Below are 27,068 nucleotides of genomic sequence, written 5' to 3'. Positions count from 1 at the left end.
GTCCGGTCTCTAGCTCTTGATTGAGCCTCTCAGTCTGGCCATTGGTTTGCGGGTGGAACCCAGAGGAGAGGCTGATCGAGACCACTGGAGGACTTGGGACCGCAACTGCTCGGGAACAAAGAGTCTGTCAGTAGGGCAACCCTCGGGAGCCGGCTGGTCTATAGTGGCAAGTTTAACCCTAGCCTCGAGGTCAAGGTCCAGGGCACGCACGGTAACTGAAGGAGGAAGTATGGGTGTGAAGGTGGGATCTTCTTCCTCCACAGGGGAGTGTAACCTGGAAAGAGCGTCAGGCTTCCCATTCTTAGATCCCGGGCGGTAGGAAAGAGAGAAATTGAACCTGCCGAAAAAAAGTCCCCAGCGAGCCTGGCAAAGATTGAGGCGCTTGGCGGTGCGTAGATACTCCAGGTTGCGGTGATCAGTCCAGACCAAGAAAGGGGTCTCGGCCCCCTCTAACCAGTGACGCCACTCTTCCAGGGCAAGCTTGACGGCCAGGAGCTCCCGCTCACCAATGGGGTAATTACGTTCAGCTTGGTTAAGACAGCGGGAGAAGAAGGCACAAGGGTGCAACTTATTATCAGAAGCGCCGCTCTGAGACAGTACAGCGCCTACCCCTAGGTCAGAGGCATCGACTTCCACGATGAACTGGCGAGAGGGATCGGGAAAAACCAGGACTGGGGCAGAGGTGAAGAGGTCTTTGAGTCTGATGAACGCTCGCTCCGCTTCGGGAGGCCATGAAAAGGACCGGCGGGAGGAGGTCAGTTGGTGAAGAGGGGCAGTAACCGAACTCTAATAAACCTCCGGAAAAATTTGGAGAACCCCAGGAACCTCTGCAGCTGCTTCCTAGAGGAGGGTGTGGGCCATTCCTTGACAGCTCTTATCCTGGCAGGATCCATACTTATGCTCCCCGCAGCAAGAGTGAATCCCAGGAAGGAGGTGCTAGAGACATGGAACTCACATTTCTCCGCCTTGACGTACAGACCATTCTGGAGGAGGTGCTGGAGTACCAAACGAACGTGGCCGACATGCTCATCCAGAGACCGGGAGAACACCAAGATGTCATCCAGATACACAAAAACATAGCGGTTCAACATATCACGCAGCATGTCATTGATAAGAGCCTGGAATACTGCTGGCGCGTTGGTGAGGCCAAATGGCATGACCAAATACTCATAGTGACCAGACGGGGTGTTGAAAGCTGTCTTCCACTCATCCCCTTCACGGATGCGAACGAGATGGTATGCGTTTCTAAGGTCCAGTTTAGTGAAAACGGAAGCTCCTTGGAGCTGTTCAAACGCCGTGTCCATTAAGGGGCGCGGATAGCGGTTCTTGATGGTGATGCTATTGAGACCACGATAATCGATGCAGGGGCGTAAAGTCCCATCCTTCTTCTCAACGAAAAAGAACCCCGCACCGGCAGGGGAGGATGAAGGGCGAATAAGGCCAGTAGCAAGTGAGTCCTGAATGTACTGCGTCATGGCTTTTTGCTTGGGGCCCGACAGGTGATACAAACGTCCCCGGGGGGGCGAGGACCCGGGTAGGAGGTTGATGGCACAGTCATATGGCCGATGAGCAGGCAAGGAGGAAGCTCGGGCCTTGCTAAATACCTGACCTAGGTCATGATACACAGAGGGAATTGAGTCAAGGTCCAAGGTCTCAAAAGTACCAGAGGCAGATGGCTGAACTAAACAGTGGGAATGGCAGAAGGTTCCCCACTCTAAGACTTCACCCGTGGACCAATCCAGGCGGGGGTTGTGTTTCTGCAACCAGGGAAAACCGAGCATGACCAGGGTGTGAGGGGAGGAAATGACCAAAAAGGATAGCCACTCCTGATGTTGATCGGCAATGGTGACCCGGAGGGGCTTTGTGCGACAGGTCACCTGATAAAGGGGATGGCCATCGAGAGCTCGAACTTGAAGGGTGGCTGGCAAGGTTTCAGTCTCAATCATCAACTGCTGAACTAGATCCTGATCCAGGAACTCCGAGTCTGCCCGTGAATCCACAAAAGCCGCAAGCTGGTGCTCCTGTCCGCCAGAGAGGATGCGGATGTCCAGGAGTGGTTTGGAGAGGGCAGGAAGGATTTGGCTCGGCGAGGACCTCCCCATCAGCGACGAGCCCGGTCTTTTACTGGGCAGGAAACCGCCATGTGTCCAGCTTCCCCGCAGTAGAGACACAAGCCTCTGGAACAATGCCTCTCCTTTTCATCCAAGGATAGGTGTCGGCGGCCAATTTCCATAGGACGGGGTGGAGAGTGGGGTTCTGGTACCGTAGTCTCACAAGGGAGTGTTCGACATCGGTATTGTGGAGAGCGGTGACGATCGGAGCGCCGAGGGGTGTGCTCCACGCGCCGCTCCTGCAGGCGTCTGTCAATTCGCGTTGCGAGGGCAATGAGGCCATCTAAGCTCGATGGAAGTTCCCGAGCGGCTAACTCATCTTTAACTTCAGCAGCCAAACCACGATAGAAGGCGTCATAGAGGGCAGTGGGGTTCCATCCGCTATCCGTGGCAGCGGTGCGGAACTCAGCGGCAAATTCAGCCCCCGAGCGCCTACCTTGAGTGGCAGAAAACAGCAAGCGAGCCGCATCATGACGGGGAGAGGCGGAGTCGAAAATTTTCCGGAGTTCGCCGGAGAAGGCAGAGAAAGACATGCAGTGGGGGGTCTGGTTCTCCCACTCAGCGGTGGCCCACTGGAGAGCGGGACCTGATAGCAGGGAAATCACCTAGGCCACCCTGGCTACTTCGGTGGGAAAAGAAGAGGGTTGAAGTTGAAAGATAATGCCGCACTGAGTGAGGAAGGAGCGGCAGTGTCCTGGTTCCCCAGAGAAACGTGCACCTGACAATTGGTGATAAACTGTTTGCTGCAGCAAAGCCAGGTGAGAGATATCAGCATAACAAAGAAGCGTTCTCAGCGTTGAGAAGTGTGTAAAGGACAGTTAATTGCTTGTAAACTACCTTCTGCTAAATTATAATAAAACAGAGGTACTTTTACTAACACCACAAGCATCTAGAAGCAGGCTTTCTGATTACAGAGTATCGCTGGATGGTCTTTCTGCCTTACACCAGTGAAAACAGTAAAAGACCTTTGTGTGATTACTCCATTCTTTCCTTATGCATTGTAGATGATATTACTCAGATTTTATTAATCTCAGTAATATTGCTTAAATAAGAAATATGATGCTGTTACAGGATGCAAAAAAAAAACAAATTATTTATAATATTTTCGTTGAAATTAGACTGTAACGCTTTACTGTCTGGCTTTTCTAGCAAGTGTATAAATACGCTTCAGGTAGTCCAGAATACAGCAAGAGTCCTTACCAGACCCAGAAAATATAACCACATCACCTTGTCTTATTCATTCTACATTGGCTCCTAATTAACTATCACAGTTTATAAAATAATACAACTGATGAGCAAACTTTCAGAACATCTGCCAGCCTTAACCGATCCATTAGTATTACACAGATCAGGTCACTCTTAGTGCCGATCTCAAGCAATGTGGAGGGTTTTGTTAAGAAAGACATCCAGCGTAAAACATGTACCAAATCAAATATGTGGATCAAGAATCAGAATTTTATACCGGATCGGTTACCAACGACCACCACAGGTATCATTAACAACAGGGTACCGGTGGAAATGTGGCTATTGTTGTCCGAAGGAGGAGAAGGAGAGGAGGAAAACGTCTACAGAGACAGCAGGGAAAGGAGAAGTGGAGGAGAGTGGAGGTTTGTGGTTGGTACTTCAAATGTTGGTACTATGACTGGAAAGAGAAATGATGTAGGGGTGATGCTGAAGGAAGAATACATTAAGAGTGTAGTGGAGGTGAAGAGTTTCTGATAGGGTGATGAATGTGAAGCTGAAAGTTGAAGGTGTGATGATAAATGTCATCAGTGCCTATGCTCCACAAGTGGGTTGTGAGATGGAGGAAAAATTCTGGAGTTAAATGAAGTGGTAGACTTCAATTAGCATGTAAGTGAAGGGAACAGAGGCTACCATTTTACTTTCACTTCTTAATTATGCCCTGAGCAGTACAAAGAGCAATCGCTAAAGCCTTTAAAATCTTTCTGTAGCCTTTTACTAAATTGAAAGCACTTTCCCACCCATGGCAAATTGTTTTATATCTATATCTATGCACTTTGCTCCATTCAGCTTTCCCCCAAGCCTGACCAGTCTTCCAGTCAGTTTCAGAAAACCACCCCACAGCATGATGCTGCCACCAGAATGCTTCACTTTTGGGATGGCCTTGGCAGGTGATGATCGGGCTGCAGTGATAGTTATCCTTCTGGAACTTTGTCCCAGCTCTAGAATGGATCTCAGAGCTCAGTCAGAGTAACCATTAGATTATTGGTCACCTCTCTTAATTCTACACTTATTGCTCAGTTTGGTCTCGTCCTGGGTGTGCCACATTTCTCAATTTTTAAATTATGGAGGCAGCTGTGCACTTGGAAATCTTCAGTGCAGCAGAAATTTTTACGTAGCCTTCCCCAGATCTGTGCATTATAACAATTCTTTGTCTCAGCTCTACAGCAGTTCCTCTGACCTCATGGCTTGATGTTTGCTCTGATCTGCATTGTCAGCTGTGATGCCTTCTATAGAGAGGTGTGTGCCTTTCCACATTGTGTCCAATTAATAAACCTTTCCAAAATTAGACTCCAGTCAAGGTGTAGAAACATCTCAGCAATAATCAAAAGAAGTGGAAATCACCGGAACTCATTTTCAAGTGTTGTTGCAAAGGGTCTGAATACTTTTATACATGTGATATTTCAGATTTTGGTTTATAATATACAGTGGAACCTCAGGTTACGAATTTAATTCGTTCCGGTACTTTATTCGTAACCTGAAAAGTTCGTATCCCGATACAAATTTCCCCATAATAATGAACAGAAACTTCGGTAATTCGTTCTGGACAACCAAAAATATTACTTAAATAAAAATAAAGCCAATATTCACTAATATTATTTACTTTTAACATGTTATATTAAAATCATACCACATAAAAACATACAAAAGAGGAAAACATCTTTACCGGGTACTTTCCCTTTGAGAAGACTCGCTGCAGGAGACGACGTCAGAGAAGGGGAGGAGGGAGAGTTATTGTTTGGAAGGAGAATCTTATTATATTATATTATTTATATATTATTATATATTATATTATAGAATATTAAAGCGTTATTAACACGAACGCTGAGACAATTGTTGCATTAGAGGGAAAATGAGAGCTGTTTCTTTAAGGCTACTATCAGTTGGTATTGAAGTCCAGAGTGAAATTCATTATGGGTATTGTACTTCGGAAAAGACTGTAACCCTGCTAATCTATCTTCATAAAAACAAGTAAAGTGGTTATGCATCGGCTAATGTTGTCCATCTCATCATTCCACGAGCATCAACTAACGAGTTGTTACGCTGCCGCCGGGAAAAGTTCAAGCGGATAAGTAACACGATGCTCTTGCTAGGGACACAGGACGCTAACTGATGTGACGAGCTGCATGGATAGAGCAAAAACAACCAACTTGCCTGCGATTTTTTGGTGCGTGACGTTCGTATCCCGATATATTGTTCGTAACCAGGGGCAAAAATTTTGATGAACTGCGATTCGTAACCTGAATTATACGTATGCCGGGGCGTTCGTAACCCGAGGTTCCACTGTACAGATAATTCAATAATTGTCTTTTTTCTTTGTCAATATGGGGTACTGAGTGTAAATTAATGAGGAAAAAAACAATCTATTTGAACAATTGTGCAAGTGCAACATAACAAAATAAAAAAAACTGGTGAGATTCTACACTAACAACATATCCCCGGCACAATTCTCTTACGAGATGACACAGATGTAAACCAACATGGCGGTGCCCATGCCTAAAGTGAATATGCCGAAGAAACAACCATGTAACAATCATTTGCTATTAAAGCACAACAGTTCCCTGTTAAAACAGATAGAGATGGATTCAAAGCCCAACTGAATTATTAGCTGATGCTGCAAGCTGGACAGTGTAAAACAAAGTTCTACAGAACTGAATTTGATAACACACCCAGGCAGCAAGAAGCCCCTTTGCATTCTAGCTAAAGACATTGAAGATTTATGCTAATGCGCCTATGCCAAGATTCTGTGTCCAAACACAACTGGCTCACCCTGCTACACTGAAACTACACTGGCACTGAAATAGCCATAAAAAGTGAGATGACAGGAACTGAAATGGTAATGGTTGAGATAATACCAATGATGAAAGTTGCAACACCAACTAAATCATGCCCTAGTGGACCTGTGTAGGTGGATCATTTTGAGAATGCTGTCAATTTCCCTAAGCTGTTCTACCCAAGAGTTTTGTCCACACCAATGGTTTCTGAGGTGTAAGACCACTGACTTACTTAATCTTCCGGATTAGCATTCTATGCAGCTAAACCATCCCTGTTTTGGATAGAGTAGGGGAGGTTTATATATATATATATATATATATATATATATATATATATATATATATACATATATATATATATATATATATATATGCAGGTGCTGCCTATAGGAAGGAATGTAGAAGAAGAAAAGAAAAAGAGACAGGATCTCACCATGTCTCTGAACTTAGAAAGGCACAACTGCACATGCAGGAGATTTTAAGTCCTGTCTATGCTACATGATACCAGAGAACATTTCTCTGCTGCACCATTGAGAGCATCCTCACATACTGCATCTCAGTGTGGAACAACAGCTGCACTGCTTCTGACTGTAACGCTCTTCAGAGGGTGGTGAAAACTGCCCAATGAATCATTAGCACTCAACTAAACAATTTGGAGGACATTCACAATAAACGCTATCTGCAAAGGGTGAGGGGCATCATCAAAGATACCTCTCACCCCAACCATGGACTATTCACCCTTCTCCCATTGGGGCAGATGCTACAGGTGTTTAAGAACCACACAAACAGACTGAAGGATAGCTTTTTTGTTAATGCACTGAACAGCTGATCAAACAATGTTAACAATCGCTTCTGCACTGTCACTTTTAGTGTTTATTAAACTGCTTTATCCACTATGCATTTTTGCACTACTGTATATTCCACCCATATTTATTAGCAGATACCCTACTATCACAAATCACTCCTGCTATCACTCCACCCTGCCTGCACACTTTTCTTCACTTGTCTAACACACTTTCCATTACTTTGCACTGTTGACCCTAGGTAGCTGAACTCCTCCACCTTCTCCACCTCTTCTCCCCGCAACCGCACCACTCCACCGCCCTCCCTCTCATTCACACACATGTACTCTGTCTTACTCCTACTGACTTTCATTCCCCTTCTCTCCAGCGTGTACCTCCACCTCTCCAGGCTCTTCTCCACCTGCTTCCTACTCTCACCACAAATCACAATATCATCCGCAAACATCATAGTCCAGGGAGACTCCTGTCTGACCTTGTCCGTCAACCTGTCCAACCTTCACCCTGTACCAGTCTGTTGTTCCTACTGCACACTTCACTGCTGTCACACTGTCCTCATACATGTCCTGCACCACCCTCACATACTTCTGACATACCTGACTTCCTCATACAATACCACAACTCCTTTCTTGGCACTTTGTCGTACGCTTTCTCTAAATCCACAAACACACAATGCAACTCCTTCTGTCCTTCTCTATACTTCTCCATCAACATTCTCAAAGCAAATAAGTCATCTTTGGTGCTCTTCCTCGGCATGAAACCATACTGTTGCTCACAGATGGTCACCTCTTCTCTCAGCCTGGCTTCCACTACTCTTTCCCATAACTTCATGGTGTGACTGATCAACTTTATTCCCCTGCAGGTCTGCACATCTTCCTTCTGCTTAAAGATCGGTACCAGCACACTCCTTCTCCATTACTCAGGCATCTTCTCACCTTCCAAAATCCTGTTTAACAATCTGGTCAAAAACCCCACTGCATCTCTCCTAAACATCTCCACGCTTCTACCGGTATGTCATCTGGTCCAACCGACTTTCCACTCTTCATCCTCTTAATCGCTGCTCTCACTTCCTCCTTACTAATCCTATCTACATCCTGCTTCACCAACTCCACATCATCCAACCTTCTCTCTGATTTTCCTCATTCATCAGCTGCTCAAAATACTCCTCCACCTTCTCAACACACTCTCCTCACTAGTCAACACATTTCCTCTCCATCCTTTACTGCTCTAACTTGCAGTACATCCTTCCCAGCTCGGTCCCTCTGCCTGGCCCATCGGTATAAATCCTTTTCTCCTTCCTTAGTGTCCAACCTCTCATACAGCTCCTCATATGCCTTTTCCTTGGCTTTCGCCACATCCTCTTTACCTGCTGCCGCATCTCCTTGTACTCCTGCCTACTTTTCTCATCACTCTGTCTATCCCACTTCTGTTTTGCCAACCTCTTTCTCCTTATGCTCTCCTGCACTTCCTCATTCCACCACCACGTCTCCTTGTCTTGCTTTCTATTTCCAGATGTCACACCAAGTACTTTTCTAGCTGCCTCCCTCATCACTCCTGCAGTAGTTGCCCAATCATCCAACACCTCTTCAACACCACCGAGCCTCTGTCTGACCTCTTCCTGAACCTCACACTACACTCTTCCTCCTTAAGTTTCCACCATCTTATTCTTCTTTCAGTCCTCACTCTCCTCCTCTTCTTCTTCGCCTCCAAAACCATCCTACAGACCACCATCCGATACTGTCTAGCTGCATCTCCTGCATAGCACATAGTCCACCTGTGTGCACCTTCCTCCACTCTCATATGTCACCCTATGATCCTCCTTCTTCTTAAAATAAGTGTTCACCACTGCCATTTCCATCCTTTTAGCAAAATCTACCACCATTTGCCCTTCCACATTCCTCTCCTTAAAACCATACCTACCCATCACCTCCTCATCACCTCTGTTCCCTTCACCTACATGCCCATTAAAGTCTGCCCCAATCACCAATCGTTCTTTCCTAGGTACACCATCTACCACTTCATCTAATTTACTCCAGAATTTTTCATTCTCCTCCATCTCACAGCCAACCTGTGGAGCATAGGCACTGATGACATTTATCATCATCCCTTCAACTTCCACCTTCACGATCATCACCCTATCAGAAACTCTCTTCACCTCCACTACACTCTTACTGTACTCTTCCTTCAAAATCACCCCTACACCATTTCTCTTTCCATCCACACCATGATAAAACAGTTTAAATCCACCTCCAATGTTCCTGCTCTTACTCCCTTTCCACTTGGTCTCCTGAACACACAGCATATCTACCTTTCTCCTCTCCATCATATCAGCTACCTCTCTCCCTTTACCCGTCATAGTACCAACATTTAAAGTACCAACCCGAACCTTCACTCTCCTACACTGCTCCTTTCCCTGCCGTCTCTGTAGACGTCTTCCTCCTCTCCTTCTCCTCCTTCGGCCAACAGTGGCCCAATTTCCACCGGTACCCTGTCGGCTAACGATACCTGTGGCGGTCATTGTTAACCCGGGCCTCGACCGTTTCGGTATGAAATTCTCATTTGTGATCCGCATATTTGATTTGGCACATGTTTTACGCTGGATGCCCTTCCTAACGCAACCCTCCCATTTACCCGGGCTTGGGACCGGCACTAAGAGTGCACTGGCTTGTGCATCCATAATGGCTGGGTTATTTTCCTTACTGTATATATACGTATATATACTTAGTCGCAGATTCAATGCTTCAACAGGAAGAACAGATCTCACTGTCGAATCTTTTGAGAGGTGTTATAAAATGAGGATTATGCAATTTTGGTTACATGGGGTGATCAATATCTGATTTTACTTAAAACTACCGGTTTTCTCCTGATAAGTTAATTTACAACCTATTATGATAATGCCGTAAAAAAAAAAAAAAAAAAGCTTTTAATAAAATCTTTTAACTAAGTTTCACTTTCTAAGATCCGTAACCGACAGAGGAGCATCTCAGCTGCAGAAGTTAAAATATTTAACAATGTCTGGGATATTCTGTAAAGGTCTATTCTGCTCTAAATTACTGGTGTAAATACATTTTTGATTGTTGTTTTGTGCATCAATGCACTGCAATTTATCTGATTTAATTTGATTCGCTAATATATGAAATGCATGTCATGTATGCAGTTTGGCTTTTCTGCATTTATTTATTTATTTTTTAGGTTTCTTGATCGAAAATGTTTGTATACACTTTCTTCTATATCTTTGTGTGATGTTCTGTACATTGTGGCTTTAAATTTGTAATGAGAACCACTTTACAAATGTTTAGCCACATTGCCTTTCATTTCAACTTTAAAAAAACATAAAAAAGAAATCATCAGTTTTCTTTACACAGGTTTAAATCCCACCACCACCAAGCTGCCTCTGCTGGGCCCTTAAACCTCCCCTGCTCATTTGTATGGTGCTCTGGATAAGGGTGCCTGGCAAATGTGATAAAGGTAAATATTTATTCATTTAATTTGAGTTATTTTAAATGTAAAAATATTTTTTACTCTAAATAAAAGAGTAAAAATAATATACAAGCAACCTTTTATTTTACTTTTACTTGAGTATATTGTTTTTTTTTATATATTATCTTGAGTAAAATATCATCAAGGTAATAGTACTTTTAATAAAGTGGAATATTTTAGTAAAGTTTCGACCTCAAGATTGTGGGAGTTAATTTTTCTGAAATTTCTGTTTGTTAAAATCTCACTGTATTCATGGTATTCATTTTATGTCCATTCTCATTATGTTTTCTGTCTATTATAGATTTTGTTTCTTTTTTTTATGGTTTATTTACTTTTACTGTGAACTACATATTTATGTATAAAAAGTGCAATACAAATATACAACCCCAAAACAGAAAAAGTTGGGACAGTATGGAAAACGCAAATAAAAAAGAATTCTAAAAAAAAGATTTCTAAATTTACTTTGACTTGTATTTCATTGCAGACAACATGAACACAAAATATTAATGTTTTGTTTGGTCAACTTCATGTCATTTGTAAATATACATCCTTTCCTTTCATTCAGACCTGCAACACATTCCAAAAAAAGTTGGGACAGTAAAGAATTTACCACTTTGTAATGTTGCCATTCCTTTTCACAACACTTAAAAGACGTTAAGGGACTGAAGGCACCAAGTGATGAAGTGTTTCAGGTGTAATTTTGTCCCATTCTTCCTGCAAACAAGTTTTAAGGTGGGCAACAGTAAGGGGTCTTCGTTGTCGCATTTTTGTTGTTCACATTCTTTATTGGAGACAGGTCGGGACTGCAGGCAGGCCAGTCAAGTACACGTACCCTCTTCCTCAGCAGCCAGGACTTTGTAATGTGTGCAGAATGTGGTTTTGCATTGTCTTGTTGAAATATGCATGGACGTCTCTGGAAAAGATGTCTTCTTGAAGGCAACATATTGTGCTCCAAAATTTCTATGTACTTTTCAGCATTAATGGTGCCATCACTGAAGTGCAAGTTACCTTTGCCAAGGGCACTGACACAACCTGATACCATGACAGACCCTGGCTTTTGGACACAGCATCCATTCCTCTCAAAAAATACCTGAAATACTGATTCATCTGACCACAATACACGTTTCCACTGTGTGATGGTCCATCCCAGATGCCTCCGAGCCTAGAGAAGTCGACGGCGCTTCTGGACACTGTTAACATAGGGCTTCCTTTTGGCACAGTACAGTTTTAACTGGCATTTGTGGATGTAACTACATATTGTGGTACTTGAAAAAGGTTTGCCAAAGTAGTCCTGAACCCATGTGGTGATAGATTAATGACAATTCTTGATGCAGTGCCACCTGAGGGATCGGAGATCACGGTTGTTCAGCTTAGGCTTAGGCCCTTGTCCTTTATGCACTGAAATTCCTAAAGATTCCTTGAATCTTTTAATTATGTTATGCACTGTAGAAGGTGAAATATCCAAATCTCTTCCTATCTTTCTTTGAGGAACATTGTTTTTAAACATTTCAATAACTTTCTTACGTATTTGTTGGCAAACTGGTGATCCTCGGCACATCTTTGCTCCTAAAGGACTAGACCTTTCTTGGATGCTGCTTTTGTACCAAATCATAATAACAATCACCTGTTGACATCACCTGTTTCAAATCACATCATTATTTACCTCATTACTAGCCCATAATTGCTCCTGTCCCAACTTGTGTTGCAGGTCTGAATGAAAGGAAAGGATGTATATTTACAAATGACATGAAGCTGACCAAACAAAAGATGAAATATATTTTGTGTTCATATTGTCTGCAATGAAATACAAGTCAAAGTAAATTTAAAAATCACTACTTTCTTCTTTTATTTGCGTTTTCCATACTGTCCCAACTTTTTCTGATTTGGGGTTGTATGATATTTAATATGATGTAATACGTACCTCCTCACTGACTTTCCTACGAAGTTCTACAGCTTTTTGTTTAATTTCATCATTTGAGTGATTAGTTGTGGCTTGAATGACAGCATGAAAAAGACAGTTCTGGTTTGAGGAGTTCACTGTTCCCCGAGAACCATCAGGGAGTAAAATGTCAATGTGGCCAATCTGTGCAGTGTCTTTACCCAGTATCCAGTCTTTCAGTTTACTGAATTTTCCAGTTTCTCTGTAAAACACAATAAAACACAATGCTGATAAAATACAATCTTCTTTAGTGTTTTAAATTAAATAAAGTTTGCACTCACCCTGGAGAAGTCAGAGATGTTTTAGTTATTACAAGTTTGATAGTACCAGCTGTTGGGTCTGTTCCTGTGTAAGTCTCCTCTGTGAGAAGTTTTCCTCGATCATCTACTACTGTTATACAGATTCCTTTACCTTTTAGTAAGTCACTCTTGGTGAGAACATGAACTTCTAAAGCTGTTGCTGGCTTTTCCTCATCAGTTACATTGTAAGCGTAGATCTTGAGCTCATTTAGTTGCTCCTCAGACAAAAGCTTTTCCTTACATTTAGAGGCTGATTTTAGATCATAATGATGCTGCTGATTTACAAAGAAACTTTGAGTTTCATGTCTTCCCAGCATATTACCAACTACTTTTCCAGTAACTGAGTTTAGTTTGTGAGTGAATGTTTTTGTTAACAAGGACGTGGAGAACCCAGAAAAACTCTTCACCATGGCCTGGGAAAGAACATCTGAAACTAATTCAATGAGTTCATCTTTAAGACGATTCACATCTTCCAGTTTGTCCCGTCCATCATTGTCATATTTGCCAAGTGATGGATTTTCGTTCATGGACCTCAAAAATGCAGGAACAAATTTACTGTCAATGGTCTGTTTAGTAGGAATGGAGGAAATCATTTCATAAATAGTGGTGGAGATGCCAGCTGCAGTCAGACCACACTTGATCCAGGCATGAGAGCGGTGTGCAACAATCTCTGCAGATTTGTCCCACACCTGTGAAAGTGTGTTAATCACCTGATGGATTTCTGCACAGTTTACCATGAGGTTCATCAGGACACTGTTTGTTTTGGAGACCATATGATCAATAATTTCCTTCTCCAGGTTTTTGCTGATTTTGTAAGAACCACATTCTTTCTCCAAGGCGGATTTTGGAATTCCTGAACTAACAAAATCTGTGAGCACTTGATTAAACTGTTTATTCTGTTTTAATGCTGAACATATGGAGTCTTTGAAAGTTTGTTGAAATACTTTCTGGAATATCTTTTGAAGACCAGCATCAATGCCTGTGCTCACAGCAGTGTTTATCCCCTGAATCGCTAATTCCTGAACCGCATACTTGCCTGCATATTTTAAACTCAGTTTGCCTGCATTTGTTGCAAGGTTCTTCACACTTATTGATGATACAGCGGATTTGACTGATTTACACGCTGAAATAAAAGTTTTTTTTCCTGATCTGATAGCACTAAATGCAACACTTTTTAGGGATGTGTTGCCATTGAGAATACTTTTTGCTGCATTTTTCACAGAAGAGAATGACCTTTTGAGAACACTGAAGCCCCCACAGGCCAAAGAAATTCCTATACTGATTGCTTTAGATATTGCCCATGATGCCCAACTAAATGTGCCATTAATCATACCCATGACTCCACTGATCATGTCAGACACACCTTCAGAAATCAAACCAAGACCGAATGAGGACAGGGAACCAGCTGACAGGGCGCATACCAAAACTCCTGCTACAACCTGAGCTACACCAAGAAAAAAACAAATCAGAGCATCAAATGAGAACTGGGGCTTTTTCTTCACTTCAAACACAAGTGCAAGGCCATAATTACGAAAGACATTAAGTTCACTGGAAGACACAAAATCCTCCTCAGTTGATAAGCTGTAAAGAGTCAAATCTACAGTTTTAAATTCTCCTTTGTCTGATTTAAGCAGGTCAAGTATTTTTGTGATGTTTTGCTTCCATGAGTTTAATATGTTCATCCTTGCCTGCATTTGTAAATGGAAGTTACAGCTGCCACTGTGGTGTGGATCAAAATCTCGAGTAACAGACAAAGAACAGAAGCTCAGTATGTTACTTGTTTCTGATACGTAAACATCTATGGCTTCCTCTGCCTGCTCTAGTAAGGAACGGGCCTCATTTTTGTAGCCGTCCTTGGCCAGGTTAATGGTGATGTAGGCCTGGTTGTACAGTGCAGCAGCTCTGTAGTAGGTGTCTGAATCAGAGGCTTTTTCCCAGTAACCTTTTGCTCCATAGTCATTCTTGTTTTTGTTTAGAAAGTGCAAGGCAGTTCTTCCTAAAGCCACCTGAACATGATCATAAAAGTTTTCACTCTGACCTTGTAAAAGTTTGTTGCTTGTATCCTGCAAGTGCTGGAGGAGGTTTTTGTTTAATTTATTGAGGTCATTCTCAATGTTAATCTGCTCTGTGTGAAGTATCAGCCACATACCCCATGATTCCTTCAAAGCATTCAATGCTGGGTGATAGTCCATCTTATTGTTAAAGGACTCAAAGTAACGAGGGACATCTTTTACTTTCACTTCAAAGAGATCAGTCTTCTCTTCTGTACTATAATGCTGGTCAAAGTCACAAAGAAACTGACAAAATGTGGAGAACAGCTTTTCCTTCATTTCAATTTCAGCTAGTTTCTCCTTCTCCATGTCTTTTATTCGATTAACCTCATACTCTTCTCGGAGTTCCCTCATGGCTTCAATAGAATGGCCTCTGTAGGCCATGGCTAGACGATCCTGGTTCAGGATTAACTGGACCATTCCTGGTGTTCCTTTTCGACCTGTTCGTCCAGAGACCTGTTTGTCGACTCTTCGGTTATTGGGGAAGTACGTGAGTAACACAAACAGACCACCACAGCGATCAACCTCCTCTGTAACCTTAATGTCTGTTCCACGTCCTCCAAGGTTAGTGGTAATGATGATCTGTCCCTTGTTGAACTTCTGGTTCTCAATGTTGTGGCTCTCGCTCATTGTGTACATTGTAACTGAATGTTTGGTTTCTGCTGTTACTTTTTCTTTGAGATCATTTGCTGTGTTGACGTCCTCACACACCACTAACACCACCTGTCCTCTGTCAGACACTTTGGACACGGTTACACAAAGAGTTTGGATCCATTGTTCAGTACCTCCCCTCACCTGGACTGCAGGAAGCTCAGTAACCTTTTGACGCTGATGAGCCGGTATGATGTAGCTCTCTGTTTTGTAATGCCTTGCCAGGAATCCCTTGTCTGCATCTCCACCCAGGGTTCCAGAAACACCAAATATTCCTTTTCCACTCAGATATCTTTTAAAGAAATATGAATTTGACATGTAGTTTGTCACGTTTGATAATGGTGATAAAGTTAACTGATGCTTCATCTCCAGAAACTGTTGTAGTCCATCACCCCATCGTTTTCTTTTCTCCAACATTCCACTGGCCTGAAAGTCCACTGGAATTATCCCATGGTACATGTGTTGTTCATCCTCTCTAACATCTACTCCCTGAGCACTAAGAGATCTCTCAATCATGTACTCTCTTCCTTTGGTCATTTGAATGGCCTTCAGTGCATTTTCAACAAACAGTGGCAGCTGATTTTCCAGGTATTTCTCTAAAAAAGAAGGAATTACAAGAGTATCTTTTTCCATCTTTAAACTGCATTGTTTAGAATATTTAATCTTGGATTTGATCTGGCTAACGGTGGCTTCAACAAGCATTTGTTCAGATAAGATCTCACAAGCTTTTCCATACTGGAGTAGCAGCATGTTGATGTTTTGGTCAGTTTTTGCCTTTTGCTCTCCAAACTGAACGGCTTTTCCAGTTTCTGACTGATAAATATAACAGTTAAATGCCACCTTGTGCTCCATCCCCATCTCAAGAACACTCAGCAGGTCATACTGTTGTTCTATTCCAGTTTTGGCCATGATGGTCGTTAATGCTTCATTTTCAATAGTTCCGTGCTCGTCTTCTCCTTCAGCATTAATAGAAACCAAATTTTTAAAATCTTCCTCGGAGTAAAATCCTAACTCAATACCTGGCAACAGAATTTCTAATGGTGAAAATCCATCACTTTGTTCTGCACCAATCATTGCTATCAAAGCAGCCGTGTGAAAATTCTGGATTCTTGTTGTCCACATGGTCTCTCCAGTTTCTTCTATCTCAACTGGTCGACATGCAGATATCATGGCCCAGATGCCTGCAAGAACTTGCTCTAAATGCTGAAGGCCACTGCACTCATGGGACAGAAATGTTATTTGAACTCCATTATCCAAGGTCATGTAGTCAACCTCATCCACAAGGACCATCTCAAACCTTCTGTCTCCTCGAGTTTTTTTCTTCTCAAACTCTTGTTTCAGTGTATCTGCTGCAAAAGTCCCAACAGTGCTGTAAATGATTTGTTGTTTGTACGCTTCCTGAGTCATTTCATCTTGTTTTTCAGATGAGACATCATTCATCATTGGAGGAACGGCAGATGATGTTATACCAAACATCTTGTACAGTTCGCTCCATTCTTCTAAATCACGACGGGCAAGAACCGGGGAGCTGGTGACAATGTCCACCTTCACACCACGAATAGCATGGATTGTAGCAAGCATGGCTAAGATACAAGATTTCCCTTCACCTGTCCCAATCTCAAGCAGGCAACCTGTATTGCTTCTGGATTTTGGAAGCAGGAAGACGACCAAGGATGCAAGTTGAGTTAATCTTGGAAGATAACCTTCAATGACACTTTGTGTTGGACCTTTGTGAATAGTGACAGTAGAACATCGTTTTACTGCAACTGACATTCCCACTAGGACACGTTTGAGAACTTGTCTGTCAGGGTTGTTGAAGTCCAGTTCTATAATCATTTTCTTTACATCCTGAATTTGGTTTTCACTGAGATCAGCTGTTCTGTATTCTGGAAGCTCCATTTCCAGATCCTGAAGAACATCAGTTAGTATTGTCAGGACGTTCTCAGGGTAGTTTGCATTGCGCATTTCACTAATAATAGTATCTGCATTTTTCTGTCTCTCTCCACCAACATGGTGTTTTATCCATCTCAGGGGATCATGTGACTGTAACGCACGAAAGATATTTCCATACTCCAGCTTGTAGGTCTGTGCAATGTGAAGGATTGACTGCACTTGTTCTTCGTCTTTATCAGAAATGGAACGCAGGAAACCTGTTATTTCTGACAGCTTCCATGTCTTGTTGAATGTGATCTGACACAGAATTTCTTTACTCTGTGTAGACAGTTGCATATCAGTTTGAAGAACGCTCTGTAAAAGATTGAAGGCCAGTGATGGATGATCATCTTGCAGAAGTTCAAGCAGATCCAGGAGGAAGTCTCTTTCATGTTTATGTGTGAGGACGTCCTCATTCTCCTCCAAAACTAAACGCGTCACAGCCTCAAGTACTGTCAGTCTATCATGTAGAGGCAGAGTCTCATAACCAACTGCATCATCAAAAGAAAACACACAGCTACTGGACAGGTTGTGTTTCTTACAGAACTTCACCATCAACTCATTTTGCAGAGTTTTCATTCTGTCTGCTAAAGTCTCCTCTGAATCTTCATCCTCAACAATTTCATACTCCAGCAACAGTTCTGTGAATTTCCTCTCGATTTCAGGAACCTGGAAACAAATGATGCAATTATTAAGTAACTTGTAACATTTGAAATAAAAGAGAAGAGAATGAACTCAATACCTCGTCTCTTTCAATGTCAATGTTTACTGCCTGCTGCATGATGTGAGTTTGGTGATGGGTCTCATGGCCTCTCAGCCTCTGGTTCTGCTTCAGTGTCTCTGTGGCTTGTGAAAGTTTCTTAGCAGAGAGTTCACTTTGCCTTTGAATCTGTTCCTCAATTTTTCTTTCATGTTCACGCTGGGCCTGACACCGCTGCTCTTCATCTCTTCTGCGATTTTCTTCTTCCTCTCGTGCATCATCTTTAATTTTTCCTAGTTGAAGAGAAAACGTTGAATAACAAAAGCACTGCATTATGTTCGCTTACAGAAGCCGAATATACAATGATGCTGAACTCATTTTTCAACAGTGCAGTAAAGTAAAAAAAAAGAAATGCTGAAGCTTCTTCCTGGATCAACCCTGACTGGGATCATAAAGACCCCTATGAATTGTACAATCCACCCCTAAACCAAACCAAAGTGGCAACATCTGAAAATGCCAACATTGAGCCAGTTTGTGACAGATGCAAAAAGAATTTCGGGGTACGATGCCGGTGAGTTAAGCAGCTTTGTAACATACAATTCACAATAGTATCAGTTCTCACTCATAGATTTTATCCACCACAGTGGCAAATTAAATAGTTTTTACAGCTTAAATCAACAAAAATCAATTGCATCATACAATGGTATTCCTTGTCAGTTATACCATATCTTCTGACCTTCTTAATTTACCTTTGACTTCAGAGCATAGCATCAAAACATCTCTCTCTGGTGTATTTTCCCTTCCCCTTTTCATGCTGCTGAGCAGAAAATGTGAATGTTTTTTTAAATCATGAATAAGTTTTAAATTAAGAAAATGAAATGTGATGTTTATCAGGTCACTTCACCATACAAAAATTCAACACAAAGCACATGATTTCATTTACTTCACATTTATTTAATTTATATTATTAACTCAGTTACAACTTCTTCTTCTTTCGGCTGCTCCCATTAGGGGTCGCCACAGCGGATCATCCTTCTCCATACCCCCCTGTCCTCTACATCTGCCTCTTTTACACCAACTACCTGCATGTCTTCCCTCACCACATCCATGAACCTCCTCCTTGGCCTTCCTCTTTTCCTCCTACCTGGTGGCTCCATCCTCAGCATTCTTCTACCAATATAATTCATGTCCCTCCTCTGCACATGTCCAAACCATCTCAATCTCGCCTCCCTCACCTTGTCACCAAAACATCCTACATGCGCTGTCCTCTAATAAACTCATTTCTAATCTTATCCATCCTCGTGACTCCCAACGAAAACCTCAACATCTTCAGCTCTGCTACCTCCAGCTCCACCTCCTGTCTTTTACTCAATGCCACTGTCTCTAATCCATACAACATCTCAGGTCTTACCACAGTCCTTTAAACTTTCCCTTTCATTTTGCAGATACCCTTCTATCCCAAATCACTCCTGTCACTCTTCTCCACCCACTCCACCCTGCCTGCACTCTTTTCTTCACTTTCTAACACACTCTCCATTACTTTGCACTGTTGACCCCAGGTACCTGAACTCCTCCACCTTCTCCAGCTCTTCTCCCTGCAACTGCACCACTCCACTGCCATCCCTCTCATTCACACACATGTATTCTGTCTTACTCCTACTGAGTTTCATTCCCCTTCTCTCCAGCGCATATCTCCACCTCTCCAGGCTCTTCTCAACCTGCTCACTACTCTCACCACAAATCACAATATCATCCGCAAACATCATAGTCCAGGGAGACTCCTGTCTGACCTCGTCCGTCAACCTGTCCATCACCACTGCAAACAGGAAAGGGCTCAGAGCCAATTCTTGGTGCAGTTTCACCTCCAGCTTGAACCAGTCTGTCATTCCTACTGCACACTTCACTGCTGTCACATTGTCCTGCACCACCCTCACATACTTCTCTTTACTTCTCCATCAACATTCTCAAAGCAAATAATGTGTCTGTAGCTTTCTTCCTCGGCATGAAACCATACTGCTGCTCAAAAATGGTCACCTCCTCTCTGGTGATGAGACAGGGAGAGAAAGTTTCCCTTCAGGAACCAAGCTGTGTAGAAACACTTTGTGTAAAATCTGGCCAATAGTCAAGTCATAATGTCAAATCAAATCAAATCAAATAAAATTTTATTTGTGACATACACATACATACAGGGTACGACATGCAGTGAAATGCTTATTACGACGGTCCGGCATGAGGGAATAGGAAGGAGAGAAAAATTATACAAAGAAAAAGAAGACTGATAAATAAAGTATAAAAACTATATAAAATAAAATATAAGAATATATAAAGATATATATATACACACGAGAGAGAAAAAGATGTATATACAAAAATGCTTATGGCAGTAAACAGTGAAACAGTAAACAACAGTAAACAATAAACTATTTAAGGTGGTTTAGATTGTCCATAAAGTGTCCGTGTGCGGTATGGTGTGGTGTAAAATATAAAGTGCACTGTGCTGTGCGAGTCCAGATTTTAAAGTGTAGTGGTGCGAAAGGTGAGATATGTACAGAGAAGAAGTGTGATGATAGAGAGAGTGGGCCAGTTTTTAGATCCTGGGTGTTTCCTGGTTTAAACTTCAAATGGCCTGCGGGATGAAGCTCCTCCTCATTCTCTCTGTTTTCACTTTTAGGGAGCTGAAGCATTTCCCTGACCGCAACAGGTTCTGGTCCAGCACCACATGCTATAGATGTCCTGCAGGTTAGGGAGCTCGGTGTGGATGGTACGTTCAGCTGAATGCACCACCCTCTGGAGGGCTCGCCTGTCCTGCATGGTGCTGTTCCCGAACCAGGAAGTAATGCTACCCATCAGAACGCTCTCAATGGTGCAAGTGTAGAAAGTCTTTAGCACCTGAGAAGGTAGAGGAACCAATGCTAAACTGTAGTCCACAAACAGCATCTTTGTATAATTCCCATTTCTTTGGTCCAGGTGGCTCATCGTGGTGTGGAGGAGATGAGCAAAGGCATCCTCAGTAGAATGATTCTGATGGTATGCGAACTGTAGTGGGTCCAGTTTGTCTGGTAGTGAGGCAGTGATGAAGTCTCTGACCAGTCTCTCAAAGCACTTCATCACTACTGTGGTCAAGTCTACAGGGCGGTAGTCGTTAAGGCAGGCGGCTGTGGGTTTTTTCGGGACAGGAACAATGGTGGACTGTTTGAAACATGAGGGGACAACAGATTGTTCCAGTGAGAGGTTGAATATCTCAGTGAACACCGGTGCTAGCTGGTCAGCGTAGGCTTTCAGAACCCGACCTGTGATGCCATCTGCTCCTGCTGCCTTCCTGGTATTCACTCTCTTGAATGCCCTCCTCACGTCATGCTTTGAGATGGTGAACGTGTTTACCTCTCCAGCTCTCTCGGCATGCATGCTGGTTGTGCCGCTAGCGTGGTTAGCTGCATAAAAGGTGTTTAGCTCATCTGCCAGAGAAGCGTCCGCATTCACCATTCTAGAAGATGGTGTTCTATAGTCTGTGATTGTTCTTAGTCCCTGCCACAGGCTCCTAGAGCCACCATGTTGAAACTGTGACTCTAGTTTCCTCCCGTAGCGCCGCTTTGCCTCCTTCACCACTCTGCGAACACTGTAAGATGCAGCCTTGTACTCATCCATGTCCCCGGTGGCGAGCCCCGTGTTGTAGGTAGCAGAGCGGGATCTCAAAATGTCACGGATGGTTTTATCCACCCACAGCTTCTGGTTCTGATAGTGTTTTTGTGCACCGTATGAACCGCTTGTTTCCCGATGAATCCCACAACTGCTTCCATAAACAGGTTGACGTCATCAGAGCTGCGCCTGAACATGTCCCAGTCTATGTCATCCTGCAGAGCGGCCATCCAATTGGTCAGTCCAGTGCGTGACCTTCCTCTGAACGGCGCTTCCTGTTTCAGCCTTTGTTTGTAAACAGGCATGAGGAAGATGGCAGCATGGTCCGATTTCCCAAACGGTGGACGTGATTGTGCCTTGTAACTGTTCTTCAATGTTGTGTAACAGTGGTCCAGTGTCCTTTCGCCCCTGGTGGGGCAGGTGATGTGCTGGTGAAAGTTCGGCAGTGCGTGCTTGAGGTTGGCACTGTTAAAATCTCCTACCACAATGAGCGCAGCGTCCCGATGCTGTGTTTTGTGAAGAGTTAGTGTCTCATGTAAATCCCACTTGGCCGGGTGAGAAGCAGAAGCAGTGGAACCAGGGTTACATCCGTAACCTAGAGACAATATGGAGTTAGTCTCCTTATTGTTGTATGGAAGAATTTGTGCTGTTTATGCAAGATAGGGTGGTCACATTAAATATTGATTTGAAATGGATAAGAACTTAATAGGTTTATGCCACAGTCCCTGAGTGAACTTCTGTACCATTATGATCCCCCATGCCTACTTAGAGCTCTTATTCCAGAGAGCCCTCATGTCTGTGTTACTTTCTGGCTATTCATTTTAATTACATAGCTAGTCCATACATATTCCCTAATCACACTGTACAGTGTATTTAACTTTTATACAACAATAAGGATCATTAATAATCCTATTTTCTCTCTTATTGTCACCCCTCTTTTCTCATTCTCTCATTCTGTCTCTGTGTTGAGTCAAACATGCTCCTGAGGTACCAGTGACCAGTGTTCCTATTCCCTTACTTCTCTTTGGATCTTGCCTGGTTCATTCTGATGCCCTTCATTTTGATGGAGGTCTCTTCAGCTGGAGATTGTTGCACATGAACAGCCTAAATGTCCATTAATTAACTGAGCAACAAGATCTTCGAGGATGGATTTGGATTGTAATTAAAATCAACAGTCTACTACAATGGCTCAGAACGTCTCTAGGTTATGTATGTAACCCTAGTTCCCTAAGGGACCGAGATGCTGCGTCTCAATGCTTTGGGAACCTGACTCTGTTGTCCAAGCTCTAAAATAATGTGTGTAATCAGTCAAAATTGGATGTGTGCCATCAACAGCGGGGTAATGTCACAACCAGGAAAATATAAAATGCACATGGAGTGAAGCCGGCACCAGCTTCTGTAAAAGAAAAGAGCTACAGGGACGACGGCAGTGTGTCATAGAGACGCAGCGTCTTGTTCCCCTTAGGAAACTAGGGTTACATACATAACCTAGAGACATTCCCTTCCAGGAACTCAAGCTACGTTGCAACGATTTGGGATCGAGTGTCCAATCATGCCAGACTAACTAGTCCCTGAATAGTGTGTAAGGGCACAGGTAGGTCAAAGGACAGAGGGGTCAGGAGTTGCACTGAGGTCCAGGTTGTAAAACCGGACGGAGGTCAGCGGGGTGGACCAGCCCGTAGCGTTGCAGATGTCTTGGAGCGGGACTTCAGAGAACCAAGCCTTAGTAGCTGCCACAGTCCAGGTCAAGTGAGCTCTGACCCTGAATGGAGTGGGGAGACCAGAGGATTCATAAGAGGATGCAATGGCATCAATGATCCATCTGCTCAATGTCTGCTTATTAGCAGGGAGGCCTCTCCTCAGAGGGCCGTAGCACACAAGCAGTTGATTGGACTTCCTTTAAGGACCAGTCTTGTGGATGCCTGTAACCTCATGGGTCGTGGAATGACCAAAGGCACCTTGGAGATGTAACCTGTTCTAGGGTACAAAATCGCACTGGCCATACCTGGAGTAAACTGCAGAAAGGAGGGGGGCACAGAGAAGGCCTGCAGATTTCCAAAGCTCTTGAGGGAGCAAATGGCCAATAAGAACACTGTCTTAATAGAAGGGTGACAGAGGCTCGAGGGGGGGCTCATACAGAGCTTCAAACACAATGGCCAGGTCCCACCCAGGCACTCTAGGGGGCCTCAGCCTTCGGCTGCCGTGGAGAAAACACATCATGAGAGACTGCTCTGCCACTGGGGCATATTATGCCCAAATGGCCGACACGTAGACTTTTAGGGTAGACAGAGCCAACCCTTTGGCGAATTGTCTTTGGAGGAATTCCAGCACTGACCCCACCAGGCAGTGAAATAGATCCAAAGGGTGGTGCTCACATAACGTGTAGAACAGGCACCATGGAGTGGAGAATGGTCCACCTCTACCACCTCAGTGAAGAGACCGGAACATCGGAGCTGTGCCCCATCAGAGGCTACAGCCACAGCCTCCACAGCTCCTCAGAAGAATCTCCAAGGGAGGGTTCTCGAGGAGGGATACCAGGTCCACAAACCATGGTTTGCCTGACCACCTTTGAGCCACCAGGAGGAGGCGAACTATGTCTCTGTGATCTCTCTCCAGAACTGCCAGGAGCAGCACAACGGGAAAGTGTACAGACATAGCCTCTGCCAAGCCTGAGCCATGGTTTCCCCAATGGGGCTGGAGGAGTATGGGAGAACCATTGGGAACGGTGCGATGTCTCTCAAAACGCGAACAAATCCAACTGGGCTTCACCAAATTTCTCCCAAATCTGAGGATCTGGTGCACCAGCCTGTATAAGGGCGTGAGCGCAATCCTCCCTGAAGGTTGATGTATAAGACCACCAAGGTGTTGTTCAACCGGATCAGCATGTGGTGATCTCTGAGGTCCAGGAGAAAATGCTTCAGTGCTAGCAGCACGGCCAGCATCTCTAGGCAGTTGACATGCCACAGTAAATGGGGCCCTTCCCATAGACTTTTGGCAGAGCGAGCACTCATGACTGCTTCCCACACCGTATGGGACGCATCCATCAAAAGCGTGATGCACCAAATGGGAACTCCCAACACAGAGCCCGGTGATAAAAACCTGGGATTTCTCAAAGGGCACGTAGGCAGGTTGCCCTTCTGTGAGAACCCATGGGTCCTGAGCCACCACTGAAGGGGTTTTATGTACAGATGGCCAAGTGAAATAACACTGGACACAGCTGCTATGTGCCCTAGTAGTTTCTGGAATTACTTGACAGTGAGAGTCTTTCCTTCTCTGACCTTCCTGACGGCCGTAAGGATGGACACAATGCAGGCAGAGGAAAGCTGCACGTGCCTAGTAGTTGAATCCTAGTGGTTGAATCCCATTGAATCCCATATGACACAGAGAATCCTATCTGATCTAAAGATAGGATTGCTAAATATTGGATCTCTCATGCCAAAAACGCTTACTATAAACGAAATTATTACCGACCAGGAGTTTAAAATAATGTGTTTGACAGAAATGTGGATTAAACCGAATGAATATGTAGCATTAAATGAAGCGAGTCCTCCTGGGTATAGTTACATACACCAACCCCGTCTAAATGGCAGAGGAGGTGGAGTAGCAGCTATTTATAATAATAATCTAAGCATCACACAAAAGACTAAACAAAAATGTAAAACAAAGTTCTTTACACCAGCATAAAATATTCAGTGTCCGAAAGTAGGTCCAGTCAGTCCATTCCACTAATTATTATTTATAGACCCCCAGGGCCCTACTCTGATTTTCTCATAGAATTTGCAGATTTCATCACAAATTTAGCTACTTATTTAAACAAAGCATTAATTATTGGTAACTTTAATATTCATTTTAATAATCAGGAAGACTCTTTAAGAGCAGAAAAACTTAGTCATAATTCCACAGTCTGTAGCTATTTCAGACCATTATCTAATCTCTTTTAAAATCTGCCTCAGTCAGAATCTTGCATTAATACCTCACCACGTTATCGTGTTAAGCGTACTTTCACGTCAGCTACAGCAGCGCGTTTTATCAATAATCTTCCAGAAATAATGATATTAGATAGATCTCCGTCTGACCCCGCAGAGCTCAACTGGGCCATTGAATACCTAGAATCAAAATTATGTTATACTCTAGATGATGTAGCTCCCCTTAAGACCAAAATGATCAGGGAGAAAAAAATCAGCACAGTGGTATAATGATCATACGCGCACCTTAAAACAGACCACTCGAAAATTAGAACGTAAATGGCATCAAACAAAGTTAACAGTATTTCAAATAGCATGGAAGGAGAGCCTCCTAAATTATAGAAAATCTTAAATAGTGCTGCTGATCAGCATATTTCTCCACCCTCATAGAAAATAAGCATAATCCTAGATTTTTATTCAGCACGGTAGCAAAATTAACAGGGAATAAAAGCACTGCACTCACATGCACACCATCAATAGGTAGTAATGATTTCATGAACTTTTTTAATAATAAAATTTAAAACATCAGGCAAGAAATCCAGATGGTTAATATTAATCCAAATAATTTTACAAGTAACCCTGTAGACAGCAGTGTAATTATAACAGACAATCAATTACAAAGCTTCACTCCTATTCATGAGAATGACTTAACTTCATTAATTTCCTCATCAAAATCATCAACCTGCATTCTCGATCCCTTGCCTACAAGTTTCTTTAAACAGATAACTAATAGAGGTAATTAAACCTGTTTTAAAAATAATAAACTCTTCCATTAACACTGGTTATGTACCGAAATCCTTCAAACTGGCAGTTATCCACCCCCTAATTAAGAAACCTGTCCTTGACACATGTCAGCTGTCCAACTACAGACCAATATCAAATCTCCCCTTTATATCCAAAATTTTAGAAAAGGTTGTAGCACAGCAGTTCTGCTCACATCTACTGAGGAATAACATTTTTAAAATGTTTCAGTCAGGATTTCGGCCTCATCATAGCACAGAGACGGCACTAGTTATGTTGATAAATGACCTATTATTGGCCTCTGATCAGGGTTTTGTCTCCTTACTTGTTTTGCTCGACCTCAGTGCAGCTTTTGACAACATTGATCACACTATACTGCTTACTAGACTTGAGAACGTTGTTGGAATAAAGGGAACAGCTCTCTCTTGGCTCAGGTCTTATTTGACTGATCGTCAAATGACTGAGAGTACAAACTGCACAGTGACATTAACTTTCATACAACAATAAGGACACTTAATAATCCATATCCTTCTCTTCCTTTCACCCTATTCTCTCTCTCTCTCTGTCAAGTTAAACTTGCTCCTGAGGCTCCAGTGACCACTGTTCCTGCCCCTCTTCCCTCCGTGAATCTTCCCACTTCGTCCAGGCCTGCCTCTGGATAGTGTTCTCTTCGACTTGAGTCAAAGTGAGAACGGGCGCTTTGAGGATGGATTGGACTGTAGTTAATGTCAACAGTCTCCTACACTG

The 27,068-nt window shown here is 43.1% G+C and overlaps 2 protein-coding genes across 2 annotated transcripts in view; one reads left to right on the top strand and one right to left on the bottom strand.

Annotated features, from left to right (window-relative positions):
* Positions 1-27,068, top strand: part of LOC124387799 (protein translocase subunit SecA-like) — a 97,933-nt gene that overhangs the window by 56,765 nt on the left and 14,100 nt on the right. The gene's annotated exons all lie outside the window — the stretch shown is intronic.
* Positions 1-27,068, bottom strand: part of LOC124387798 — a 146,300-nt gene that overhangs the window by 108,031 nt on the left and 11,201 nt on the right. Inside the window, exons 4-6 of the mRNA XM_046852386.1 lie at positions 18,022-18,272; positions 12,628-17,948; positions 12,329-12,548 (exon numbers count right to left, since the gene is read on the bottom strand). Of these exons, the coding sequence (XP_046708342.1) occupies positions 12,329-12,548; positions 12,628-17,948; positions 18,022-18,272 (5,792 nt within the window). The remainder of the gene's footprint in view (positions 1-12,328; positions 12,549-12,627; positions 17,949-18,021; positions 18,273-27,068) is intronic.

The sequence above is a fragment of the Silurus meridionalis genome, chromosome 6 (genome assembly GCF_014805685.1).
Source record: "Silurus meridionalis isolate SWU-2019-XX chromosome 6, ASM1480568v1, whole genome shotgun sequence".
Classification (NCBI taxonomy): domain Eukaryota; kingdom Metazoa; phylum Chordata; class Actinopteri; order Siluriformes; family Siluridae; genus Silurus; species Silurus meridionalis.
This window is presented reverse-complemented; position numbering and strand designations above follow the sequence as displayed.